Source organism: Rissa tridactyla, chromosome 4 (assembly GCF_028500815.1).
Source record: "Rissa tridactyla isolate bRisTri1 chromosome 4, bRisTri1.patW.cur.20221130, whole genome shotgun sequence".
NCBI lineage: Eukaryota > Metazoa > Chordata > Aves > Charadriiformes > Laridae > Rissa > Rissa tridactyla.
The window spans coordinates 14,167,062-14,195,027 of record NC_071469.1 but is presented as its reverse complement, the minus strand read 5'-3'; the positions used below and the strand labels follow the sequence as shown (position 1 = coordinate 14,195,027).

The following is a 27,966-nucleotide window of genomic DNA, read 5'->3' as shown; positions in this document are numbered from 1 at the left end:
AGCTTGCATGTCTACCAGCATCTCATTTTCAAATGCAAATACTTTCTCTTTATGACATAATCCTGTATGAGATTTTGATTGTTTTGAAGTCATGTTGAGGTGTTGCACACAACTTACGGAGCTGAAAGAGTCCGCGCACCATTCCTGTTCTTCAGTGTTTGTGTTTCTAAAAGCAAAAAAATCCCTGTCCAGGAGCAGGGAAATGGTAAGGTAATGGATAAGTAAAATTAACAGTTCAGTTCTCTGAGGCTGTGGAAGAGGCCTGAAAGGGAGAGGTGCCCATGGTGCCATCAGACGCTGAAGGTTTTGGGTTTCAGCAGGTCTAGCTGAGAAATTCAATTGTTTAATTAAAGTTCATCTTGTATAGCTGTTAAATTAGGCTCATGTCCAGCACTGTCACTTGATTCTAGTTTGCAGGTTACCTGCTCTTAATTTACAGAAACTTAAACTGGCATCTCTGCCTCATGCCCTTGCTTACCCTCCCATTGCTTCACAGCCACTACTGTCACACTGTTGTTTTCCCAAGGGTTATTCCCAAGCAAGCTCCGACAGCTGGTAGCCTGCTCAGAAAAATCTATTTTAATTAATTGCTGTTTTCAGCAGAAGGTATTTTAGTAGTGGGTTGGTTGGGTTGTTTTGGAAAGATTTCCTATAACCTGATATCCCAGTATCCCACTTGCCAACTGCTGCCACTGGAAAACTGGAGAGGTGTAAAGGTACCCATTGTTTTTCATCATAGATTGTTACTGTTTGGAGTCCAGTAACAGATGCTTTTCTTTGTGTTTTCCTCAGCGAGCATTGCTAGAACAGAAGCAGAAAAAAAAGCGCCAGGAGCCATTAATGGTTCAGTCCAATGTGGACAGTCGCACAAGAACACGTAGAATGAAACATTCGGAAGAACAAGCACCATTGGTTGAATCGTATCTTAACAGCAACAGCAGCACCATATATCAAGGTACATGAATATGATCTATTGCATGTTTATTTACTGCAAGCCATAGTATGATGCTCGCCATGCTAATGAGAACAAAGGTTGTTGTTTTGGTTTTTTTAGCAACTAATTTATATCCTTCACTTGTGTTTGGGGACAAAAACATCAGAATGAGCAATGCTAGCCTAACAGGAGGGAGTGCCATTTCAGTGCTGTAGGGAAGAGGGAGTGGCTTGTCCCCTCTGCCATGAGTATTTAAGTGTCTTCAGCCTTCGTTCCTACTGAAGTAAAACTTGTGCTGTTCTACTCTGTGTATTCCTCTGTACATAATTTTGCTTAAACCTGACAGTGTTAATGATATATTAAACCCACTAACTAATTTCAGCTAAGTTTAAATATGATAATTTCAAAGATACTGTGTTACCACAAGGCTCACTAAAATAGGCAAGTAGGTAGAGAAGAACACTTCAAGCTTGTACAACGTGGTCCACACTTTCTTATTAAAGATTACAGAATCCAGAAGGGACAAAGATGGTTCAGGTATTACAGCCATAGGGAAAAAATTATAAAGCCATTTCTGTATAGTTAGACTTCAGATAATTTAATAATCAGAAATAAATCCTAAGGAAACCATTCACTATTTAGTTCTCTGCTCATATAGCCCATGCTTGTTGGCCCCCTAATGAGGATAGGTGCATACTTTTCCTCAGGATTTCCTAGAGGGAAGCTTGGGTAACCCTTGTTTGATATTGTGTCTCTTGTAGATCTCGTTCCAGGTTGCTAACACCTCCAGGAGTTATAGAGAACAGCAATTGTCAAATTTTCTTGTTTTGCAGATCATTAAGTCAAATTTGATTCAGAAGGGATTCATAAGCCTCAATAGCAAAAGGCTTCCTTCCCTGAGTATTGTGCTACACAGAATTAGTACAAGGAAAAAAAGAGAGTAGAGGAAATGATCTGAAACGCAGTTGGCTGCTTTCAGGTTGGGAATTCTACTAGCTGGCAGAGTACTTAAGGTTTAATGTCTAAAACCCAAAACCTAAGATGCCTTTGTGAATCTGCCTCTGGGAAAAAAACTGAAACCAACCAATATCCCAGTTTTAAACAAACAAACAAAACCCTTATCCGTCATTCAAGTCAGATCTCTATCAAGCATACTGCATGTGCTATACTTTTCATCTGCCCTATCATTTAATTTGCAGTTGGTGGTCACATCTTTCAACAAGGTGATGGGCAGGTATTTACTGGACTAACGAGTCTTGCCGTGAGAAGTGCAGGTTTTAGAGTCTCTACCCCCAGTTTGCAATTGGTATAATATTTTGTGTGGTTACAGCTACAGAATTTATTGTTAGAAACTGGAAATTGCATTGATTAAATGTTAAGCCTTCATTAGTAATGGACCTTTTTTACCTTGCTTCTGCAAGCAGATAGGCTACCGTAAGTGATTTTAGATGGAGAATTATTTTTCCTCTTAGTATTATTTTAATTATGTTTTTCTAATAAATATTAAAAGCATTAGTAATATTTCTTTCTCTTCTACTATGTTTTTCTCAGGGTCTAGGAAGAAAATTTTTAAAATTAAACTCAATTTCTTTCCAGTCTTACATAAGAATTTGATTTAGCATAGAAGTTTAATTTGGTTTTTTTTATTTTTTAATCGGAGAAAAGAGAATTTTTTTCCATTTCATCTTTTACTCAATAGCTTATCAAAGGTACAGAACTGTTCTAAGAAATATTGTCTTACGGTACAGAGGTGCCATCGCATAGTAAACCTTCTGTATTGTCGGTTGAACGAGGTTTTAATTTTCACAGATCAGAGAAACAGACATTATTGTCCCATAAATGGTAGCAAATTTCATATCTGTACTAACTGAGCTAAATTTTGCAACAATTTGCACCAAAGTGAACTTTCTGATTTAAATGAGATTACTGTGCTCTTAAGGTAAAAGTGACCCTTCCTGTAATGTTATACCACACCATTTACTGGAATACTTACAAATTTATACTCCTTCAATCAGTTTGTTCTAAATTTGTCTCTCAAACCTTTTCAATATTTCACAAGGTTTCAGAGAAGGAAAAAAAAACCCCAATGTTTCTTATATTCAACCTGGAATTTGTTGATCCCTGGGGACAGCTGTCCTGTAATAAACTGTGCAGTTAGCAAAAGTCAATTTAGGAGAATTTAATTACCTAATAAAGTGTTTTATTGCCTTGTAAAATCCTTTGTTAGGAATGTTGCTTTTGAAAATACTGTAAGAGCTCCAGAAGCGTCCTTTTCTCGTGTGTTCTTCTCTGGGAATGTGCTTAGTGTCTTAGGTTACACTGTTTGCATGGTACATAGTTAGGTTTTGATGGCCATTTTTAACGATGGTATTCAGCTTCAGGGTTGGCACTTTTTTCCCCGTCAATTAAACCATTTGTATGTGGGAGTGTCGGATGCATGAGACAGCTGGACTGATTCTAAAGAACTATTCTGCTCTTTTCCGTTCATTTGTTTCTGTTATGGGCATGCTGATTTTAAGTTAAGAATGACTCTTTGATGGGAGCTGACCGTCTCCTGAATGAACTACATTGCTTGGATGAGCATGTTTGTGAAATCAATTCCTGTACTGCAAATGCGACAAAAAGAACAGTTCTTCCCACCTATCATCCTCCTCTACTCTCTTTTTTTCCCTTGTACTAATTCTGTGCAGCACAAAAGTACTTGTTGATTTCAACAAATAATTGGATGCCTGTGTGGAGATATCTCTATGGTACTGTGAGCAAAGTAGGTCAGAGATAACATCTCAGCAATTCTGAGATGTTAGGCATTCTGCGCTGGGAAATTTTCTTTCCTACATGGCCATAGCTTATTCTGCTGCAGTTATCTGTGCGGCAATGGTTCCCTGATGGGCAACTCTACTCTGGAATAAAAACTCATTTAATTCCAGAATAATTATCAGAGTGTGGAGTAAAAAGTCAAAGTCACTTTTGTTCTGGAATAGAACATCAGCCTGATGAGCCCCTTCTAGGTAGATATAGTGGAACAGCATATTTTACAAGTTAAGCTGATCATAAGTTTTTCCATATAAAGGAGCCCTTCCCTGCGTTTGAACCTCTGCAGGGAGTTACAGGGTAATTGCTGCTAGTCCTCTGGCTGCACATGTATTTTGCTTCATCCAGCGTGGAGCTGAAGGGAAGCGCAAATAAATCTAAGATGCGATAGGATGGAGGGATATTAATTAAGGGCTGTGACCGAGCTCAGCTGGGGCAGCTCACAAAGGGAATAACACACTTTCCTACACTTGTGTTGCTCAGGATTGAAGATGCTGGGACCAGTTTAACTTAGTATGAAACTGAGCAGGTAGAGGACTCTTTTGAGGTTCTTTTTTATCAGTTTAGTAAATAACAAAATGTCTCTGTTGAGAGCCTGTCTCCACACAGCAAGGAGGAGTGCTGCCAGGATCACCGGACTTTTCCTAGGTACCTTCAAAGCAGCGAGGTGACATGTTGGTAGGATGAAACGATATCTATGTTTCCTGCCAAGTGTTACCAGCAATTTGTCTGGGTGCTGTGAGACTTTTAAGGAGATGGGGCTCTTCCACTGAGGAGGTGGATCTGCAGAATTCACCATGCCCAAGTCTCCAGACACATCATTTTTTCTCAGTTCCTGCCCATGTTTCACCTACAGGTAAAAGTTTTCAGATCCTGTAGCTTATAAATGACTTGCACGTAATATATCTTTTTAAACCCTTTTTAGTTGTTGGCATATTGCCTAATTAACTAATAACAACCAAAGTATATGAGTTAATCTGCAGACACTGACATGAATTAGGTTAAACAGGCCAACTGGAGACAAAACGAATCGTTGGCACTCCGGACGCCGAGTGGTTAGTTTGAGCTGGAGAATTAGCCAGCAGTAAGACAGCACTTGCCTGTCAGCGTCCGTAGATCAGGTAGGACCAAGCATACAGGAGCTTGCTTTTGTTACTTGGAGGGGATTATATAGATATATTGAATGGGAACAGAACCTCTTGTTTTATAATCTGTGCATCTAGGAACATAGGCACAGTAGTAGGAGAAATAGTTTCGTAGCAGCATTTCTAGATAAGTCCAGGACAAAGCTGAGTATGTGAAAGTAACAGGAAGTGTTCATGTAAAATGATGAATGCAGTGTCCTTTTTTTTGTTCCCCACTGAAATTAAGGTATTAATATAGTTTTGGGACCATGCTTGTAGGTTAGACACTAAATTGTCTGCCTGCCATTTCAAGCGATCTGTATCCTTCCGTTAACTTCCATGATGTTTGGCTCCAGTTGTTACTATTACAAATAATGCCCCTCTCTCTTGCAGTACCAAATACAACTTCATTGCTATTTCATCGTTATAAAGTGCAAAATAAGAACCGTCAACAATATTTTGTATTGCTATTATGTTTACATTGTATATAAAAGACATCAGAGTCATTTATTCACTGGAATAAATTTAATCCTTCTGTGTAGGAGAGATCACTTACAAATTGCTTTGTATTCTCTTTCTTGTGTTCTTGTTTATTTTCTATTTGGTGTCCTTCATAAGGACATATTGCTACCTGTTTGTTTAAAGTTTTTATTAAATTTTGCTTGCCATTCTGTAATGCCTCAGTCACATCTGCTGGTTTGTTTTCATGTATCTCTACACCACTTATTTTGTGAAGTTTGTTAAAAACCTGAACAAACGTTTTAGCTTCATATGACATTGCAAAATTGTGCTATGAGTGCAGTGCTTTTCAGTCTGGATGGCAAACACATACTGAGCTTTCCTGGAGCCAAGTAGCACGCAGAGATACACTAGTTACTGCAACAATTTAATTACATTATTTAATTACATTTAATGCAAATGATGAAAGCCCATTTTTACAGAGAAGAGTAATTTTACTTCTGTGAAAATGGTGAATTTCCATCGGGGAGCGATTTTTCTTTTCACAGCACTGAGGAAGGCAGAGAAGCAGAGATTTGAATGAGTGCCAGATATGCTTTCATTAATATTACCACACTTTGTTGCAGCTGTAACTTTTCCTTTTTTTAAGGCTTGAAATTAAAAATGTTTTCAATTAAATACTCTCCGAGTAATTTTCATGGCAACTTCCAATTTAGAGATTTAGATTAACCATGTGTAAAAAGGCAAAATTACTTTCTTACTTTCCTTCTTTGACATTTGGCAGCACATCTAGATGTAACGGCTGTGTGGCGTGTTGAACAGACTTCTGATGACAAGTCATAGCTCTGGATTGTTAAATTTGACGTGTCATTCTGCTCCTTCACCATGAATGATGAGGGAGAGTTTTCTGATGACTATCAAGCTGTCACCTTTATAAGATGATATCAGTTAACCATTCATTGAAAAAACCATGTATTTGCCTGTTCATCAAAAGAGTGTCTTGCCATCCCTGCTTTCCACTGACCTTGAAATGAGGAGATATTAGTTTATTTTTTGAAGATAGCAAAGAATGTTCTGTGCACAAGACTATTAATACTGAGAGATCAGGCAGCACTCCAAGTATCATGTGGGCAAAATACTTAACTTCCAATAAGCATATATTCTGAAACCTCCTGTTCAGCCGCACTCTCTTCACCTTCATCCTTTAAAGCATCTTTTTGATTTATCAGCAGTCCTTACTGCGCTAGTACATTTCCAAAATAAACAAACCAACCCAGCGGCAACAATCAGAGAGCAGCGGGTAAGTAGCAAGTGGTTTTAGAGGGTTTTTTTGTGGTTCTTGGTATTGAAGATTTGAGAAGGAAGTTTAGAGGCAATTACTCAAAATTGCTTGAAAATCTCCCTTCTCTTTGAAGTTCCACTTAAAGTATATTTACTTTCAGTTATCACTTCACAGCTAGCTGTTATTTTCTGTCCTTGACAATCTCAGTGTCCAAGAGCAGCAGGGGCCAGGAGGTGAGGGTGACCCCGGCACGGACAATGACCTGGCAGACGGAGCATCATCCCACAGGCTTCCAACACGGCGGGCAGAGCTGGCCCCGGCTGACGGCATCCTCAGCGGTCCCAGACCCCCCACAAAGGATGAACTGGGGCCAGGGCCCTCCAGGGGGCCTGTCAGGGCGGAAAGGAGACGGGGGCCGGGAGACGGGGCTGCAGCATACGCAGGAGGGGTCCCTGGAGCAGAGGAGCCACCTACGGCATAGCGCCAGGGTCCTCCCAGGAGACACAGCTGGGAAGCAGCACATCCACAGCGTAGCCTCGGCTGAGCTGGAATAGAGCCACGGCCCATGGGCAGCGTGGGGGTGGAAGCCCCCAGGGAAGGCTCATCAGGGCAATTAAAGCCTACTCATACCCTCAGGGCCCTGATACACGAAATAATTGTGTAATTTCTTACTGTCCTTAATCTTCCTGGCATAGGTTTTTCATGGATAATTTTAGCTTTCCCTATTAGTGTAATTCATTGCTATTAACTCTCCATTTCACATGCTCCCTTTTCTTTCCCCCTCCCCAGGGTTGGACAGCAGATATGCGGGGGTTAAGAAGAATCTTTTGTTTAATTCCTTCCTTTGTTCTTTCTGAGGAAATCTCCTTATGGCAATGAGCTTTTAATAATGTCCTTAAGCAGCACCAACGTTCTCATATACACTTGTTCCTTTTTTCTCATCCCATTCACATTCAGTTTCACTCTACAAGTATTTTCATGAGTATTGTAAAAGCAGCCTAGCCAACACATGAGTGTTAGGTACATAAACTGCAAGGAACTATGGGGAATTTATGGGAATCTGGACTCTGACTGTAAATTACTAGCTGCAGGGATAATGCCTTTGATTACAAGCATTTTGAAGCAGAAATCAAATCTTTGCATATGATTAAATAATACCTAAGATACCAGAGTCCTTGCCCTAATTCAGACCCTTTTATTTAACTAATTTTATTGTCTCTGTAAAACTGATAAAATTATTTCATTGCATTCTAAAATACAGCGGGTTTGCCCATCTTCAGAATATTTCTGCTAGAATCCAGTGTCTTTTAGATGACTGTAGAAATGCTAGACCAGTTCAGAATCTAAGTTGATTAAATAATGAACAACAGCCCAAACGAGCAGCAAGATTCACTAAGGCTAGAACTTTACAAAGTAAAATCGCGAGCCATTCTTACAGTGAAACACAAGGGCATCTCAGGCGGCAGTCACATTCATTCACTCACGTGAATATGTGTGGGTAAATATCTTTCAATATTTTTTTCAATTCTTTGTTGTCTACATCACAGATTATTCACTTACTTACAAATTGCCTCCTTTTGTTTGATTGTGCGTTGTAGCTCTGCCCCTGTAACATGCAGCATTGTCCAACTCGGAACTGCATCGTGGAGAGGCTCCTTTTCCCCACCTTTAACAGCCAGGCCATTGGCGATGCAGGACACTTCCCTGCTCTGCTTTGATACAGGTCCTTCCACACTCACCTTGTACTGTGTTAATAGACCATTTGTTTGTTGTTCCTCTTTTCTTTTCAGATCAGATCCTGAATTAATACCGCAACCCGTGCTCTTTTCTGTCTCACCAAAAGTATTTTTTTCTAGTACTGTATTGAGCTTAGTAGTCAGTACTTGATTTAATGAACAAGGATGAATAACACTAAAATTAAACTCATGCCAGTGTTTTATTTGAAAACTCGCCATTTATCTCAAAACTCTTTCTCAGAATTTATGAGGCCAAATGAGAATGAAACACTAGATTTCAGGGTCCAGCGTTATTTGCTGTTTGGAATTCTCTCTCACCACAACACATGCTCTTCTGTTTTTGTTTTGTCTAAATGCAAATTCTAGTACAAACAAATAATTCTAATAGAAAAGGAAAACCTGTTGTTGGTTTTTTCTTTAAATGAAGATTTTATTAATTTGGGGGGGAGCATATGGAGTACTGGGCTAGATTTTCAAATGTAGTCTCCTATTGTTTAAGATAACTATCAATAGGGATTTTTAAAGTTGCCTAAATTTCTTCTTGTACTGAAACGAATACATTTTTGAGTGACAGTCTTTGAAACTCCATCCCTGTGTGGCTGCATTTAAGGTTCTTTATTTATCCTGTGGTACTGCTTATCATTGTTTTTAACTTTTTAACATCCAACTCAGGACATAATCATATTTTCATATCAGTGAATATTATCTAGGGCAGCCAGTTTATCTCATTTTCCTTATTCAGGCTTTCTTGTGGGGAGCTGTAAATTGTTTTATGGGGCTATCTAGAGCCTGTGGAGAACACAGGTTAGAGTTTGCCTCAAGGTTCCCATCCTGCTGAGAAGGGAAATTCTTGTCAGATTGTTACTTAGTGATCCCAAGATGTAGTAAAGGGCAGAGGGGAAGACATTTGAGCCTGACAACATGGCTGGGGATAAACACTGCGTCTACGAATTGCTTCATCTCCACAAAGACAGACTAGCAGAAGTGCTGGTTCGCTAAGTTCAAAGCTCCAATGCTAACGACCAGCTGCAGAGCGAGTACAGAGGGTATTGGAAATGGTCATTCTCGCAACTCTCCAGGGCAGGAGAAAGCACTGGAAGCAGAAAATAGATATTTTTTTTTTTACTTTGCTCCACATCTAAATCTGTTGGATGCACTGAGCAAGGTAGGTCCACAGACCTCTCTCTGTAGGTGGGCAGGCGACAGAAGACAGCCCATTGCCCCACTCTGCAGGGATGAAGGTACTGACTGGTCCTGTTGATGGGAACCACTGTGCTGCAGAAACTTGTCTTCCTACCGCACTGCCGCAGGCAGCGCCGACACGTGAGGTGTTTGGGGAGGTTAGCGCCTACGGGCAGAGGAGACCAGCAGAACTCCATAATTGCTTTGATATCTGCAGTCACAAGAGAAAACAGTAGTGAGTGGATGAGCCTTAGACAAGGTCTGCTATTTGCCGAATAGTTCATAGCTGATGGTTTTGTGGTGCAGATGGTATTTTGGGATTAGATTTGGATTTATTTTAGAGGTAGTGCTTTAAATGTAATGGTAAAGGTCAGAGAAGCATCCTTTAGAAGCAGGAAATTCTGTGCCAGTTTCTTTCACGAACCCAGCCGCAGTATCTGCGCATTTATCGTTTAAATCTTATTTTGCAGCCTCCGTCACTTACGCCTGGAAGCCCTGTTTACCATAGACAGCAGTGATGGTATATGCTCAAATTGGCTACTGGACTGAAATCTTGTTCTCTGCCTTATCGAGTGAAGCACTGGAAATATTTCCTTCTCTGTCCTTTGGAGCTCCATCACTGTACTTACAATCAGATGTCTCTTGCTGAAAGTTATGAGACATAAGTAATTCAAAAAGCTTCAAGCTTTTACTTGCTAGATCAAAGGATGACTGACAAGATAGTGAAGATAAGTCTTTACCTTTTCAATTAACAATGTCAGAATATTTCATCCCTTTGCTGATTAATCGTTGCTTTGGACCACGTAAATGATGCTTCATCTGAGTGAATGAATATCGCCATATTTAAAACGATTTACAGACCTATCGGGTAATTTAATATAGGTCATTTGTAAAGTACTGAATTTAATTATAATGTGGATTATCATCTTTAAAACAATTAAAAGAACACACACTAGTTTTTTAAGAGAGACTGAGCTACAAATATAGGATAGATTGCTGGGCTGGCAAATCACACCTATTTAGAGACTGTGGAGTGGGGACTCTTTGGTTCCCTGCTCAGTCTGAGGCTGCCATGCCCATGGAAATAGGACCCAGGGTACTGCCTCCTGTGTGCCATTTCCCCTGGTGTCCTGTGCACTCCTTTGGTTATGTCTTATTCATTTCCAGTGCTCCTTTACACCCAGCAAAGGGACCACAATCCTTGTGATCGGTGTATGATACAGACAGGAATGAGGAGCTGGGCAGTGACGAGCTGCTTCTTTGGGCTTTTAGTCACTCCTCGACTATTTTCATGTATATTCTCTATAAAACTTGAACTCTTCCTCTGCGTAATGAGAAAAGGAGCGTGTGTTCATTGGGTTCCTCGCATGCTCATTGTGTTGTGAATGGAATGCTATTCGTAACAGATTGCTGTGCTGGGGAGGGTAGCTGGGGGTTTGTAAGCTACAGTCTACACAGACATGGCTAAATCCTCTTTGTCTTACTCCTCTGAGAATCTCCTCGGTGTTTCTGTTGCTATTCCTGCGCAGGAAGGATTTAGTGAACAGGAGAGTTGCCTCACAGACCAGAAGCCTAGGGAGAATTTCTCCCTTCAAAGAAAGAGTACTGTCCGTCCACGTGTCATTGAACATCATTTAGTTTTTCATGCGTTTATGAAGTTTGTCGGGATATTTTTTCAAGTAATGTTATGGGCAACCAGTTCTTTCCAGTAAGGTTTCTTAGTGGACTTCTTTTATCCTTTTAAAGAAAGCACTTCAGTTTTGGGAAAAAGAAAAGGATGATAGGACGCCTCAAGCGCCAGGGTGAGGTTCCTCTGAGATAAGCCACAGTCACAAGGTGAAGCCAGGGGGGCTCAGCAATTAACGGTGACCAACAGCTGGCACCAAAATCTCTTGGTGCCCACCTACAGGCTGTTTTGTTTGGGGTGTGAAGTTTGGTGATTCTTTTATGTATTTCACAAAGTTAATTGCTTTTATGCCTTTGTGAACTCAATATTATTTCACTCCAAGGCTTAACCTGGCCAGAGGAAAGAGTTATTGTGTGTGTTACTTTCACAGATTCAAATATTGACCTCAAAGTGTGTCATGCTTTTAGAAAATGATAAAGCCTCTTTTTACTTTGAAAAACAGCTAGCATTGCATGAATGATGCTGACATTCACAGTTTATGCCATACATATTACGTTGAGACTTCTAAGGAATTAATTAATGTCTTTATGTTACAAAGTAGGAGGAGTTTTTAATTTCAGCTTGCATATAGTTTCACCATAAAATGCGTGGCTGTTCCGCTCATACTGTCATATATACAATTGTGCAAGATGTGTTTTGAAACTAACCTTCCATTGTTTCCTTGTTTACAGGGTTAGGATGTAGCTTTAAGCATAGGCACTACAAAGTCTAAATAAAATTTTTCTGCCTTCATGTTGCTACTGTCGGTGATCAATCTGGCAGAGCTTTACTATGATGAAAATGCTTCCTACAATAGCTCAGCAACACATTCATATTCTGATGTCACTTTTGGCCTGCAAGTTAGAAGCTGATACATTATTGGAAGGAGGAAAAAAGTTAGGAAATACATCCTAGCTAATCTGACACTTTCAGGGTTTTGCTGTCGCTTTGCAAATTCTGGTTTATTTGACTCTCCTCTCTGCATGAATTGTCTGAATACCAAACAACTTTGCTATGTCTGCTTACTCTTTTATGCCTTCCCGGAGTTTTCAATTCATTGTCTCTTCTTGTCTCTTTCTCTTTGTTTCTCTCTCCTCTCTCTCTCTATTTTTCTTTTTGGTGGGGTACCCTGACTCTCTCAAGCAGTGCAGGAGACCGAGCAGGAAGATGTAAAGGTGGTAGTGGATGCCCAAGCTCCGAAACCAACTAAAAAAACCAAGGCAGCAGCTGCGAGCTGTCAGACTGGCAGCGCCAGAAAGGAGAAAAAAGGGAAACACAAAGGTTAGCTGCATGCGGCTGAATGTCAGATGTTGAATTGACTGCAAAATACTTCTTTTTTTTTTTTTTTTATTTCTTTGAATTTCTGAAAATTGCCTACAAGCAATTTCTTGACATTTTCGTGAGATTGGAAAATGTGAGTTACTTGGTCTTGTCTCGGCATGTACAACCTGGGAGTGAAGGAGGGCTAAAATTTGTAAACTGAGTCTTTTCCAAAGGAGAGTGTCTGTTCAAATTGCAGAGGAGGAAAATAGTACTGATGGAAAGATGCTGGTGTTTTCCCGCAGTGTTAAAGGAATGAGAACCATCTTACACCGATGCGCTTTTTTAGACTATCTGCATGTAATGTAATTTGGAGAAACAGCCTTAAATTGCAGTCATTTCTGTCCAGACTCTTCCTGAGGTTTAAACTATACAAATTAGAGGTTAAGTGAGCATTTTCAAAATCGATTCAACAAAACGGAGATAACATCCTCAAAGGGGTTCTTCAAGTTCTTACTTCAGCGTTACTCTCCCACCTGGTCGACATACGGGAGTTGTTTGTATGAAAAATTTTCTGCAGTGACGTTGGGGAAGATAATGACAAAAGGGTAGGTAGAAATGACATTGCCATTATGGGATTTACTATTTGAGTTACATAGGCTAGGTGGAAGAAGTAACGTGAGCTACTTTAGAGGTATTCAAAATTTTATATATATATGCGCACTCTCAAAAAGAGAGAGGGTTTTGTACCACATACAGTTTCTTTTTATTTGATGGTGAATGACTAATGACATTAATAAATACCTTTACAATAATTTGTACTTTTTGGATAAGGCCATCCTTGTAACACGGTCCTGCCTGGACTGCACTGTATTCCTGTCTTGTGTCTGTCCAACATTATTGCTTAAGTAAGAAAATAGTGTATATCCTTGACATGTCTATTTAAAGATAGCAATGACTAATAAGGGTAATTATTGAGGTCAGATTATTGGGGCTTATCTATAGGGATTTTGCAGGACTTGAGCCTACCTTATCAAAATCCTTTACACACTGCAGCTTAATTCTTGAGATCTGAATCTACAGCATCTCTATGTCTGCGGTTCCTCTGGCTGCAAAGGAAGCCCTAGGTTAGACAGGCTTTAGAGGCTGGCCCTGAGGTAAAGGCTTTATTCATATATTTGAAAAAAAGATGGTGTGTGTCAGTACCTAGGCTTAAAATTAAAAGTAAAAATTAATGAACGTAAAAATTGTTGGTAAAATAGGTGAACAGAAAGCTAATGTTTCTCAATTTAATGTAAAACTCCAGCATAGTAATACAGATGCCGGATTTTTTTTGAAATATTTCTTGCTGAAGAGTAAAAATTCTTTTACTAGTTTAAAAGAAAACCTGTCTTAGGCTGTAACTGAGCATTGTGCAGGGTAATACTTCAGTCATGATTACTGCGTAGCCTCGAGGCTCTGTTTCATCTCATATAACGCCTCTTGTGCCTTTAGGGGGTGTCTCTGTCTCTACTATGTTCAGAACTTTAGATATTGTGCTCATCAGCTCCAGTAGGTTTGACTTTACAAATTTGCGTTGTATAACACCCGTGTGTGTGTGTATACATTCACATGTTTTCCGGGCAGTTTTCTGACGAGCTCTTGGCTAAAACATTCCGTGAACAAAATCCTAGTGAGGCACATAGCCGGAAACAGTGATCGTTTGAGTGTGTGATTTCCAGGGCAGTTCTGCGGACGCTGGTGATGTCCATGCTGGGGCTGCATTTGGTGGGTAGCTCTCTTCCAACCTACCTGCTGGAGGCAGGCAAGTTACTCCAAGTGTGTGCGTAGTGTGAAGGAGTTGCACGGATTTTTACTATCTCACAGCGGGTAGCACCTAGTATTTTTCTCATATGCTGATAAATTTTTATTCATTTTGTGAAAAATTCCCCGAACAGGCAAATGCTGGTATATTTTAATAGAAGGAAGTTGTGTCAGTAAAAGTAATGACACTTCACATAGACTGAGAACTTGTGCGTGCTGATACTGCTCTATGTGTTGGAAACAAATATTGTTAGCTGCTTCTGCTGCAATTCTTACTGCTTATCCTCTTATGCTACGCGGGGTCTTCCCTGGCCTTCAGCATTCACCCATCGATTGCATGTTATGTATGCTTCCACAGAGTGGAGGGGTTATTCATGGATTATACTATAAATATAATAAATAAAGAAAATTTTGAGTACCTCCTCTCCTGAAGCTTACCTTCAGGGTAAGTCTCAAGTAACCAAATCAATTGACAAATATCCCTGTCAGTTAAAGTGTGTTCAGAGCGTACACGTAGCACCTTCTCATCCAGCTCATCTACTTCTTCTGCACACTGGTATTTAACTGTTCATTCATGTGTAATTTCACTCTTGGAATCCTACCTGTGTTAGCTTTGGTATCGGAAACTTTGCAGGGGATTATAACTGGGTTTCCAGTCTTGCATCCCTAGCGAAGCTGCAAAATATTTTGTTACTGGATGAAAAAGTAAAACCGAACGTGACTTTAAAATTCCATAGGGATTTTACTGATCAATCCACTACAGACATAGCTAATTTGTGCTACTTAGGGATGAAGAAAATGCAAGTGGTAGCAGAACCCTATAGTGGAACTTGTATCAATTTTTCAGTTACTTTTAAGAGTAAGCATGAGTCTTAAGAAAAGATTTTATAATAATATTGAATGGATTTGCTAATAACTTCAGATCTAACTTATGAAAATGGTTTAAATGGTTTTATACCTTTTGTGGCACAAGAGATTTTGTTGGAGGAAGTTCATTGGTAATTAGACCAAATGTTGGAAGTTTTAGGTTTCTGCGTTTAGCTTTGCTATTGCTTCAGGTTTGGTCTCCACTCTGACTGTAACCTTTGTATGTCCTGTAAACGAGCAGGATGGATGCTGAGAGGTGAATGCACTTTATGTGCTAAAATAGCATTTTAAAGGTTTCTGTTAGTATTTAGCTATAGTGAGCATTACCTTTCTAATCATAGCCAGGCTCTTTGTGCTTTAAGAAAAAAAAACCCTTTAGACCAGATCCTATGAATAATAAGCTAATTCAGAGCAAAAATCGTTGAATTATACATGAATAGCTCTTGAAGCTGTAGTGTAATGATTGTACTCTGGTCTTAGATGTGTAATGCTTTTTTAAGTGGCTTGAAGAATGATGAAACTATGATCAGAACAATGTGCTAAAGAGAAACGCGAGGGAAATATTAGGTTTAATGAGGTTACACTGACATAAGGCAAGAAAAGGGATGTGTCTAATTGCTCATGTAGAGCTGATTGTGCCTTTTAAGTTAGGGGTCAGTGCATTTTGTAATTCTGTGATGGGTAGTACAGTATTAGCATTTTTTTCTGAATCTGTGATTATTACTGTGTTTCATTCTTAATGGCAGTATCCAGTATATACTGTGCCTACTTTTAAAAGGAGACATCATTGTTGTGCGACAGAGCCTGCAAATGCAGTAAATTCATGGCATTTTGTGGTAGCTTACCTCATTAAACCGGTAGTTCTAAAAGCTTTGGTCTCCCAGTTTATTGTTTGACATAATATTCAGTATTGGAAAAAAACCCAAAATACAACAAATGAATATGTAAAATGGTTGTCTTTCCAGTGGAGGCAGTGAATCACATTTTGGTTTGATTTGTGATGCTAGTGAGGGGTGATTAAGTATCTTAGTGAACCTGGTGTACAGTATCAGTAGATGATTCAACAGAAAAATAATGCGAACAAGTGAAAATAGTTGTAGCAGGAGCCTATGAAGAGTATGCACCCTGCATAGTATTACAAAACCAGAGCATCTTTAGATATTAAATACCTTGATGATTCTTTAAAAATTGAGATTCCCGAAAGTATTACAGGTATGTAGTGGTGTGGGGGTTTTTGTTTGGTTGGTTTTTTCCTCCCAATATAAGTTTTTGAAAAAACTAATTGATATACAAGATAAAGTGCTTTTTTTGGCTATGAGCAATGAATGGGGCACAAACAAATCAGGAAGATAAAACGGAACCTTTAAAAAAACCCAGAAAACCATGCAAGGCCAGAAGTGGATTCAAAGTGAAATCTGATAGGAAAATTCAGGAATCATTCTGTGAAAACCTGTTGTCGTTTGTCTGTTTGTTTGATTTTGGTTTTTTTCCTAGCACTTTTGCACTTACAGCATGTCAGTACATTCTAGGAAAACCCTGCTTTGAACTGCACTGGTTCACTCACTGCCATGGGCAATAGAAACGAAAATTTTTGTCACTGAAATCAGCAATGGATATGTTTTAAAAGTTCAAATAAACAATACCTTCCCAGCAATTTTTCTCTTACGTTGTACATTAAATGTATATAGCATGTTGGGTAATCCCTGCTGTCTCTACGAGAGTCAGAAAGCGAATGAGCTGCTCTGGCACACAGCGCTTTTCCTGCCAGGATGGCTATTTCATGTTTTGATTTGGGTTGCTTCTTCCATGTTTCTTTTCTCTCTTTCACGCTTGTCTGTCGGTTTTGATTTGTGCATCCTGTCCCATTTTTATATGTAACAAGCAACTACGTTAACGCTGACTGGCTAAGAAAGCAGCACCATTTGTTGGATAAGCAGCATAATTGCTCACTGCAACACTTCCTTTCTGATGGGGGGAGGGACATTCATGTAGAGTAGATTTATCTTGGCTTCCCTGTGTATTAAAGAGAAAGGGTAGGAGGAACAATAAGTGAGTTGCCACCAAGAAAAGTCCTATTATTTCCAGATTTGACAACCCTTTCAGGCTGTGCTTTGGCAACACAAGAACTTGATTGTGAAGAAGTCATTTTGGCCTCCTCAGGATAGAGATTTATGAAAGTACAGTTCCTGCTGCAGTTTTCTAGATTTCATCAAGGTGAATGCAGAGCTGGATGCTCAAGCACTTGCTTTCAGTGACCTGATTTAGTGTTAGCAATAGTCCTTCTTTTGATGGAAGTTTGGACTAAATCACCTCCAGAGGCCCTTTCCTAAAAAAATACCTGTTTTCCCCCCCCCGACTCTGCCCCAATGCCTTTGTGATTTTGCAGTTGCTTGAACCCGTATCAGTGGACGCACAGCCTCTATAAGAACAGGCATATACTGGGAAATGGCTTACAAACTATTGACAGCTACAATATACTTAAGGTTATTTAGTCCTAAAAAATAGACCCAAAAAATGCTTTTTCCCCCTTTAAACATTCTGCTCTTTCAGTAAATTCCTTTTGAGGAGAGTTTCACCCAACAGTGAGAGAGAAAGAAGATAAATATTTTAAATTTTTTTTTTTTTTTTTTTTAAAGCAATGGAGTTCTAAATTTCTGGAAGATGTAATTTCATTATATTTCATTCTAGCCATTTTGCTAGAGCTTCCTAAGCAATCGTTCTGAGAAAGAACCTTTTTCACTTATTGATATGTGCAATACCACTTCCTTGTACCACTGTTGGGGAAGTAAATGTTATTACACTCAGTGGTCACACTTGATAAACGCAGATTTCAAAAATATAATCAACTGTTGTTTTGTCTTTCAAACTTAAAATATGTATCACTTGAGACAATAAAAGCAGAAGTAGGGTTTGCTTTAAGCCAAGTTCTTTAAAGGACGGAAATTCTATTTGTTCTGGTGTCAGGCTAATAAGAACAGATTGCTCTGAGGACAGAATCCCTGTCTTTGTGTCTTTGACCTTGGAGTAGGCCAGACGGTCTTTGAAGGGTTATGCTGCCATCCCTAAGTTGGAGGAAGAGCTGCTCTGCAGCGTTCTTGAAGAGCAATTACAATTGCAGTGTAGCTGCTGGCCACAGCCTTGTGCGTTAGCCACGTGGATATGGCTTCTGTGTCAGAACAGTGCCTTATCTAACCTGGTATCTTGCCCTTGAAGGCACATTTAAAAAAAAAATAAAAAAAAAAAAAGGGAGAAAATTTTCTAGTGTGCCTGCATTTGCTGTCAACATGTTTGTAGAGGAAGGGCACACTTGTTGTAGAACCCTTGTTATATGTTACTGAAGTCAGAAAATGTGGCTTGAGACTTTCTCTTCCAGAGACCTTCTGCCTGATCTTGGTCAACTCTTGAGATTTGATCTGCAATGGCCTTATGCATAATCTTAAAACTTAGTCTGTAAGCAATATGCTTCGCTTCGTATGTTGAATTTGTGTCTTAAATGCTTTATAAGATGGGACCGAGAATTTTTGTATCCTGCAGTTTTTAAAGTAGGGACAGAAATACTTGTTTTGTATGCTATGTTCATTTCCTGGTACGTAATCTCGTTTACCGTTCAGTCAGTGAGCTCAATTAATTCTCTCTGATCTACAATACTTTTCTTTTTGGTTTCTTTCTTAGTTTGCAAATGTCCTATGAAGAAATTTGTAATTTATTATAGTAGTTGTTTTCAAATAATTTAGAAATCTGTCTTTTCATGGTGTCCTAGGTGCAGTAAAGACTCACTGTAAATAATCAGTTAATCATTCTTTCCTGTACTTACAAGCTCATGTAAAAGAACCAAGAGGAAATAACAGTTGCTGAAAACATTTTCACAGCAAAATGTTTGCATATATAAATACACGCTGAGAGGAACATGATGTATATAAATACAATTAGATTCTTTTCCTGCAAGATCCAATTACTGGGGATTCATGTAGTGTATAGTCAAATACTTAAATAATGTTTTGGAGAGCTGACTCACTAGGCTTATGCCTGTACTTTGCTTTGTTGGGTAGTTTGTCACATATTTAATCTGTACCTAATTTTTTCAAGACTACCATTGTGCATCGTGCACTATTGTCAGATAGCAAAATCTTTCTTCATGTTTGGTCTCGTGCTCATCTATAAGTGGTGGCCACATATCAGCTGCCTCTCTGAACTTTCCCTGGTCATAGATAGCTTGCTAGTATGTAATCTTTTCCTCCCATTTGACCTTCTCCCCCCATTCCTCCACCCCCTAAAAATTTTAAATACTCTTTCTTGATTATCTCTTGAGCAATGAAATAATCAAAATTGAGGTTTTAGCCTATCGTCTTTAACTGTTTTATTCTGCTGTAATATTATAGCGTCATTTGACTGTGATGACTTTGAGAATTTCTCTGATGGAGTGTCTAGAAAAGCTTAATTTCTGTCCAGTTTTGAGAGGGACTTCCATTTGGACCTACTCTTTTACAGATTCTGGATTTAGACAGGACTAATCTAAGTCTGATCTAACAGACTGATCTACCAGACTCATCTAAGCCTGTGTTCAGCATGACTACAATCTTGGTTTCCCACTTGCAAATAAGATTAGGAACTGTATTTATTTTCTGCAAAATAATTTTGAAGATTGTGAAGCTATTCCCAGAAATGCATTTGTAATGCTCTCCTAGTCCTGTTGTGGGGGGAAAAAAAACCCACCCCAAAACAACTTCTGGATCTGGAGGGCCAAGGAGGAGGGATATACTTCAGGATCTATAGCCTCCATCCCATGCCGTCTGTACTTACTTAGTTTGTCAGAAAGAAATCTGATAACTACTTCTAGTAGAACTGAGATGGCTCATCTATATTCATTCTAGCATCTATTTATAGGACACATCAAAATGGCTGGAAGTTGTTCAGCAGAAAGCTGCTGGGGATGTAGGATAGAGAAATGTATGCCTGGTGACTCTCACATAAAGAGATTTTCTTTAATTGCTGGATTTGAACAGTAAAACGAGGTCTTGACCTCATATCCTCGAAATGTATTGTCATTACTAAATCCAGTGAGACTGAATGGATTTTGGGTTGTTCATCCATCCTTTAGAAGCTGAAGTTTCAAAAAGGCATAATGTGGTATCAAAAAATGCATGAAAACTTATATTTGTTTCTCATATATCATAAACACTAAGCAAAATTTTGCTACTTTATTCCTTTCCCAAGGCTTTCAGTAGCAGTTATCTTCTTTATTTTTCCTGTACTTTTTTCTTTCTCCCCTTATCCCAGATTGGATCTTGTATTTTCTTTTGTGTGTGTGTGTGTGTGTGTAGATACTGTGTGTAAACATTGTGTGTTTAAAGCAAAAGCAAAAAAAAACCCACCACTGTCTAAAAGTCCCATACCTGAGATCAAAATCAAGTGCATGTTGACCTAATGTATTTTGAATTTCTTAGACTTTAGATGAATTCAGGTCATAAAAACATTCTACGTGGTAGTTTAGATTACCAGCTTTTAAAAGCATGGTATTGTCCATTTATAAATATTGTCTAGAAGATTTTAGGTGGTAACAGAATACAAGCATTGATAAATAGTAGTTTATAGGATGGAAATGCCAGTGAATGCCAATTTTCTGTTGCTTTTTTTTTTTTCATTATCCCTTTGTTTTCATGTCTGGTACGTGTGCTATGTGTCTCATCTGAGACACGACCATGTCAAAGTTTACCAGAAGGCATTTACTGAAAGGGGTGGTATTCTGGGAGTTGTTTCAGTTGTCTTCTTTCCTCCCTGCCCTCCTTCACAGCTACCTCTCAAAAATTCCCTTTTCTTCCGAGCAGGTATTCAAGGACATCTCTGTCAGGTTTTTTTTCTACCTGATTTTTGGGAAAAGCTGTAGAAAATGCTGACCGTAGCAGTAAAGACTTTCTTTTTTGGCACAGCCCGCTCAGCTGCTTTGCCTTTTTTGACACTGTCCTTAAACCGAGAAACTTATAACTCTAGACGTGAATGGTCTGTTTTATTGCGCAGTGAACCATCCTTCCAGAAAGTCAGTGAAAAGGAGTCAGCAAGGCAAAGAAAGTGAGAACACCGGGAAAGATCCACCTTGAGTATCACGATTACAGAAGCTTGGAAGTGTGTTTAGATATTAGGCACATGATGGTAAAGCTGCCTTTTGGACTGTATGACTTACAAAGATACACTTACAAAAAAAATATGTATGTATGCTTGCATTTAATATCATTTTACACCTGCATATATAGCTACGAAGAAGTGTGCACACACACAAATATTAAATAGTTAATGCTGCATTTACCACGAATCATCTACAGTATTCTAATGCAGCAGAGGTTCGGCTTTTTCCCTCTCTGTCTGGCAACATCTTCCATTCCCTTAAATGGGGTCACCAGTGGAACCATTCATAATGCTTAATAACACACTCTACCAGTGATGCACTCTTCAGAATACTGAAATTGATTTTTCTTCTCTAAAAGTATGACCTGGCAGTGTAGCCTTTGTCCTAACGCCTAATAATACGTGATGTTCCTGACAGCACAGGATGCGAGCGCAGATGTTCTGCGGGCATCAGAAAAAAGCAGCCTCGGCGCAATGTCTGATGCTGTCGAAGGCATTTCATTTGCTGCAGATCAATGTCTGCTTTGAAGAAGAATAATTAAGGTGTTTTGTTCCTTTTGAAATGGGTTCTCAAAATCAGCTTTGTACTGTCCAAAGCTTAATGAGGGGCTAGGTAGATATGCATGAGGTATGAGCATCTTGTTAAACTCATGGATGCTTCACGCTTTTGAAATTCGGAGTATTAAGAATCTAACTTTAGGCAGCCACTTTAATGATAATGGTTAATACGGTTAAAGCTGTGAAAATACCACAGTGGGTCTGAGGAACCACTTGTCTGTTGTATAGCGCCTTTGCTGTAATGCTTATCCTGAGATAACTTTTAAGAAAAATGCTATTCTGTTCACTGCTAGATTATACCTGCAACATAGGAAATTATACTGTTCATTCTGTATCACACGGAGCTTCTGTCTGAAATTGTCATCCCACCAAGATGAGAGAAACATTCCCACGGACTTTATTTAGTCCTCCATGGTTGGATGGACAGATTGTTTATTTACAATTGTTAGTTGTTGTTGTTAGCTGTACTGTAACTAAATCAGAATTTACAGGGTTCGTGCAAAAATTGCCAGATAAGGGTCTGGGTGATGCAGATGAGTCAATAGTTCCTTGTGGTTTTGAACTCTGTGAATTTAATAGTTCTGCAGTGTCGGACTGCATCTTGTTGGGTAGTTGCACAGCCAGTGCTGTTCCTGTTCCCGGGGGTGGGGACCACGCTCGTTTCTACTGGCGCTTCGTGTGGCAGCGGCAGCGACAGCAAATGCGGCAAAGTCCAGTTAAGCATGCTAAGTGTATAATCCGGTTGTCTTTTAATGCAAGTTGACAGCTGCTGGCAAAGTGGGTTGAAATGGTATTCTTGGAGACTTCTGCTACACATCACAGTCTGAAAAAATCCCAATCCCTACAGCTCCTTCTTACAGGATTTATTCAGCTGTGTTTGGTGTGAGAAGCACCATATTCTTCTACTGAACTGGCCCTTTGTAATGCTTGCTCCTTCGCCACAATGTTGCTTGCTTATTAACAAAAATTTCAGAACAGCAACAGTATACAGGCTTATGTTATTTACTATATATATACATGATAATATTACCATTTTTATTGGTGCAAAAGTGCATTTTTATATAGCTAATTTAGTAATATATACCAGCAGTAAGTCTTAACTAAGAGCTGAAGTACATTTGCAATCCGAATTTTTAACTTGCTGTCCTGGACAAAAAAAATGAAGTTAACTTGTGATAAGAACACATCCCACCCCGTATTTGCATTTTTCTGTCTTCAGAGGCGATTTACAGCCGTAAGGAGGTAAACAGTTTCTTTCTGGCTGTCACCAGAAGCCACAGAATCGCAGCATGGCTGAGGCTGGAAGGTGCCTCTGGGGACTGTCTAGTCGCATGTCCCTGCCCAGGTCAGGATTTGAGCATCACAGAGGATGGAGGTTCCAGGGAATATGTATTATTTTCTTTATATTTTCACACTGCTGTTTTAACTGTATAACAATTTACTAACTCAGTGGGCATATTTAGGCTTGTTAATGTGCTGCTTTTCCTGTTGTATACCCTGCTAGGTCTACTTGTGAGTTTTCCAGGTTTCTGAAACTTTGAAGCGTCGTTTCATAACAGCGGTGTTGTTTATCAGGGGATATGGCATAATCTGGGACTGATGCTTATCTGTTTCTGCACCAGTTGTGTGTCCTTATGAAAGTTTCATCTGTTTTCTTTGTCGGTCCTCTCCAGTGAATTTATTTTCTGTGTAATTTTCAGTGTTTCTGGTGCATGGATGAGCGTGCTTTGGGGGTGAGCAGGGCAACAGTGAAATCCTGATGGGCTCTTGGGAGATTCTCTAGTGCAGCATGTGGGAAGTAAGATGTTTGCCTTGGAGCATAGTTTAGTCTTGTTTAAGTCTAGAGATATTATTGAATGTGAACCTCTGATCTCTGATTCTTAGAAAAGATACTTTTTGCGAGTGAGTAATTGTCTTTTCAAGAACTTCTTGACACAAAGACAGCTAAGACTTTTGCTATTGTCTGACAGGGATTGACGGCCCAGCTGCTTTTCAAGATGATGTTCAGAAGATAGGAAGTCAAGTGCAGATTCTCACTGTTGGACAGTCTAGTCATGATGAAGATGATGGAGAGAAAATGGCTAGTGGTCAACAACAGCAAAGCAAACAAGACCTTAGAACAGCAATGCAGAAAAAAGGTAAGTAGCCAAAGCTGCTTTCATGTTTTCATTGCTTGTTTTGTGTACATTGATTCCTTTTTCTATTCTCACTCTCAGCCCTAGCCTAAGCAGAGATTGTTACTCTGTATTTATTCTCCTCAGAGCCTGTTATGCTCTATTGTATAATCTAAAAAAAAAAGAAGAAATTCTGTCTTGTCCCAAGGAACAAGAGCTCTCCAGGCTCTCAGGGATGTGGCTTTCCCATCTGCAGGGCAGTGCTGCTGTTAAGGTACCAGGCAGATGCTAATGCTCATATCCATCTGTTCACATTTTTGTATTGTACAACTCTGGAAATCACTTGAGAGTTAAAAAAAAGAGTATGGAATAGCAACATTCAAACTAGAGTATCAATTTTAGTTGTGTTGTCAGTTAAATATTGTTCATGTTTTCATAATGTGTGTTCATGCTCGCAGAGGTGAAAATGACAGCACTGTGTATTCTGCAGCGTTTCCCATGCATAGTCCTCAAATGTTCTGGAATGGGGGTTTTTTTGGAGATAGATTGTGTATGTACACATTCATGCATCCGTCCCTTCCTTCCTGCACTGTTATTATCTCTCGTTAGACATTAACTGTAGGAATGAAAAAAAAACCCTAAAATCCTCACAAAGCTATTTCTGAAGGCATTTGCTTTGGAGTTGTTCTTCTTCAGCGTACAGCTTTTGAAGCAAAGATGGCTCATGCCAAGAGTGTTCTGATGCTTTAAGAATAAATTCTTTGTGTATAAAGAGCAAAATGTGAGTGCAAACTTGACTCATCTAGAATAGACTATTCATACCTAAATGCCTGCCTCTTGTCTGCAGAGCAGTTCTCACTAAGATTCATTTTTTCTGGGACATTAGCCTGCAGATGTGAGCAACTTCAACTGAAATGGGCAGATTTTCTCCAAGTGTGGTATTTCCTGGGCATTTGAGTCCGAGGGATGTTGGCATGACTAACAAGTTCTGATCTGTGCGGTGATTGTGTTGCCTTAGACCATGGCTCAGAATATTAAATCATCAGGCACACTACTTACTAAAGCTGATTGACTTAAAAACTATCAACAGGCTTCTCAAATTAGGTCAGAGCACTCAGATTTTTACTCTGAGGGACATTTCTATTTTTGAGGTTTTTTCCAGGTTAAGATATATTTTTATTCTCCACAATTTTTTTGTTTATTTTTTAAAAGAAGCAGTGGGCGGAGGCTTTTTGTTTTGATTTTGTTTTGTTTTGCTTTGTTGCTTCATATTCTTAAATAGATGATATGAGCTTTTTTTACCAGGTCTGAGTATACTCCTGATCAGAACAGGCACTGCTAAGAGTAGACCACTAGTGTGCTTCAAGTCGGGGGCGGAGGACGGGACATGACACGCTTTTTTAAAATGGGAATGCTGACGTTTACTCATTTTTATTAACAACAGAGCTATGCTCTGTGAGACACAAAGAAAGGTATTAAGACAAGACTGCAATGAGCAGCATCTCCATAAAATATTTTTACTCTGTGTGTACGGTTTGCCACTTGATACCAGCAGAGGAGGCTTGTTAGAAAGTTTTGAGTATCCCGTTATTCATGGGAAACTTTATGTAGAGCTAGGGCTTTTCATGTGGATTCCCACTGCCACTTCACTGCTTGTGGCATGTCCTTACTGGCGCGTCCCCCTTGGTCTGAAAAGCACTTAGAATTGCTGTCTCCCATCAGTCTTTCTCTTGCATGGAATAGGAGCAAAAGGAGAACACAGAGATAAACGCTAACTGGCCTGCTGGGAAAGGCTGAGTCCCATCAGATTTGTGTAGCCTGATTTGTGCCCATGCTGCTCTTTGATACTAACTTTGTGGAGAGAAGCCTCTCTCAGCACGTGTCTCTGCTTCCCCAGCGAGACAAGTTCTGTTACAAGACAAGAGGTTATAGGCTACCCGAGTGTGAATAGAATATGCCACTTGCAAGAAAATGCCAAATGTTTTATTTGATTTCTCCATCTGTTGGAAATTGCCATACTAGAATCATTTTCTTCCTGCAGGAAATATTTGTCCTTTTGATTTCAGAAGTCATAATATGTAGAGTTCCTCTCTGGCAAATGAGTCACTAGGACAGAGACATGCTTCCATAAATTTTAACACAGAATAACTAACATTTAGTCTTCACATTTACCAGTTTCCTATATGTCTCTGTGAAGACTTGGGATGAGCAATTTGGTCTTGGTTCTTCTTTGCCACCGGAAGGCACACCTGTTTTGAGATTTAGGGAAGGAATAGATTTGATTTCTGGGTTCAAAAACGAAACAGGAGCTCTCTGAAGCATTCTTCCCCACAGGTCATGAGTGCAGACTTTTCTAAGGCTGGCACGGAATTTTCACCACCAAAATACTGGTGGTGAAATCGTGAGCACGGATGTAGAAATAAACCGATTACGTCTGTACACATGAAGTATGGCATTATTGCACAGCTGCCAGCTGAGGAGGTGGACTGTCTCTATTACCCATGCACAGCTGACTAGAACATGGTTGTCGTTATTAAGAAATAATGCTTGTGATTAATGAGTGTGTGATTAATAATGAGTGAGTTCTACAGGCTTTGAGAATATCTGTTGACCTGTGAACTCAGGCCCTCCTTGCGTAACCAGATCCTATTGAAATTTGTTGCTGTCGTGCTGTGTGGTGTGTGTCCAGACTGGGGGAACCGGGGGAGTGGATAACGAGACCATTCAGGGTGCAGCTGAATGGAATGCAAGCATTGTATTGCGTATGCTTCTGTTTTACTTTTCTACACTCGCTCGTACTACTCTGGTGTCATTTCATTATCCAGTGTGCATCTGGTGTCAAAAGGGATATGCATTGAAGTTATTGGAAACCGCAATAACATAAAAAGTATTTAAATGCCTTTTTTGGTGTCTTTTTTTTCCTCATACCGTTCCAAAATTTGAACTGAAGAAAACCATTACTGATACTATCTCTGATGTTTATGTTTCTGTACGTTAGTTTGGTCAGCCTCTGCTTGTTGCAGACCAAGCTCATATTCCAAAAGACTAAGTTACATGAAAGCCTCTGTGCGTAGCCCTGGAACTCCTGGAAGAAGAGTTTAGAGAGCCTGAGCAAGATGATGAGGACACACTGGGCACAGGGATTTAGGTAGAATTTAGGCTGTTTGAATATGAGTCTGAGTTACTGAATGAATAGTTGTGCAGAATCTCTGTATATCACTTGTGCCAGTCAGGTTGTTTGGGGTTTTTTTTTGTGTGTTAGAATTCAAAAGTAGGCCAAAAACCTCCCATGCCGGGCACACTGTGCACAGATGGGTTTGTGGCGCAACCATTCAGCGTGGATGATGACCGTTCAGCTCTGTCATCCAGGGCTTTTTGACTTTATTCAAAATACTAAAAAAGAAGGTGACAGCAGGTATAAGCAGGTAGAAGGTGACTTTGATTGTGCAGGAAGATAAAACGTCCATAATTGAAAATTAAGGCAGCAGTGTTACGGCCCCAATCCAGTACGCCTTTAGCCCTGTGCAGAGTCCTGTTGGCAAGTTAGGCTTGTTCACTCGATTAAGGGTTTGCAGAATCAAGCCCATGGATTTTTTCCTTTCCCAGATCCCCATGCAAATACATCCTGGTCCTCTTCCACCTCCCAATCCAGTCTTGTCGCCCTGGATCATGTTCCTGGTAAGTACAGAAGGAAAAAGTTAATTATGCCCATGCTGCTTGGCTCCAGAAATCTTTGCGTTTCATTTATCCTTCTGCATTGAACTTACCAATAGTGGAAATTTTGGACCAAGTGATTTTTTGAATTTTTTTTTTTTTTTTTTTTAGGAAAAATATATTGTATAGTTAGCCTCTAATATGTGGAACCTGAATACAGGACTTTGAACCTGAATACAGGGTGGCTTCATCTGCATGATGCTCCTTGAAAAACTAGGCCTGGCAAATGTCCCATCATTGACGCTTTCTGCTGCTAAGTCCTATTTGATGTTCAAAGTTGTGTTTCCCTTTGAAATGTCTGAGGTTTTGAATTCTTGTAAAGTCAAATTTTTAAGT

General features: G+C 39.5%; 1 protein-coding gene across 5 annotated transcripts in view; it reads left to right on the top strand.

Moving 5' to 3' along the window:
• The window catches only part of TUB (TUB bipartite transcription factor), a 136,446-nt gene that overhangs the window by 95,871 nt on the left and 12,609 nt on the right, over nt 1–27,966 (top strand). For 2 of the 5 annotated variants that reach the window (XM_054200138.1, XM_054200135.1), the window contains 4 exons: nt 793–955; nt 12,341–12,475; nt 23,773–23,940; nt 27,523–27,594. In XM_054200138.1, the coding sequence (XP_054056113.1) occupies nt 841–955; nt 12,341–12,475; nt 23,773–23,940; nt 27,523–27,594 (490 nt within the window). In that variant the 5' untranslated portion in view covers nt 793–840. The remainder of the gene's footprint in view (nt 1–792; nt 956–12,340; nt 12,476–23,772; nt 23,941–27,522; nt 27,595–27,966) is intronic. The other 3 variants (XM_054200136.1, XM_054200137.1, XM_054200139.1) reach the window with 3 other exon arrangements.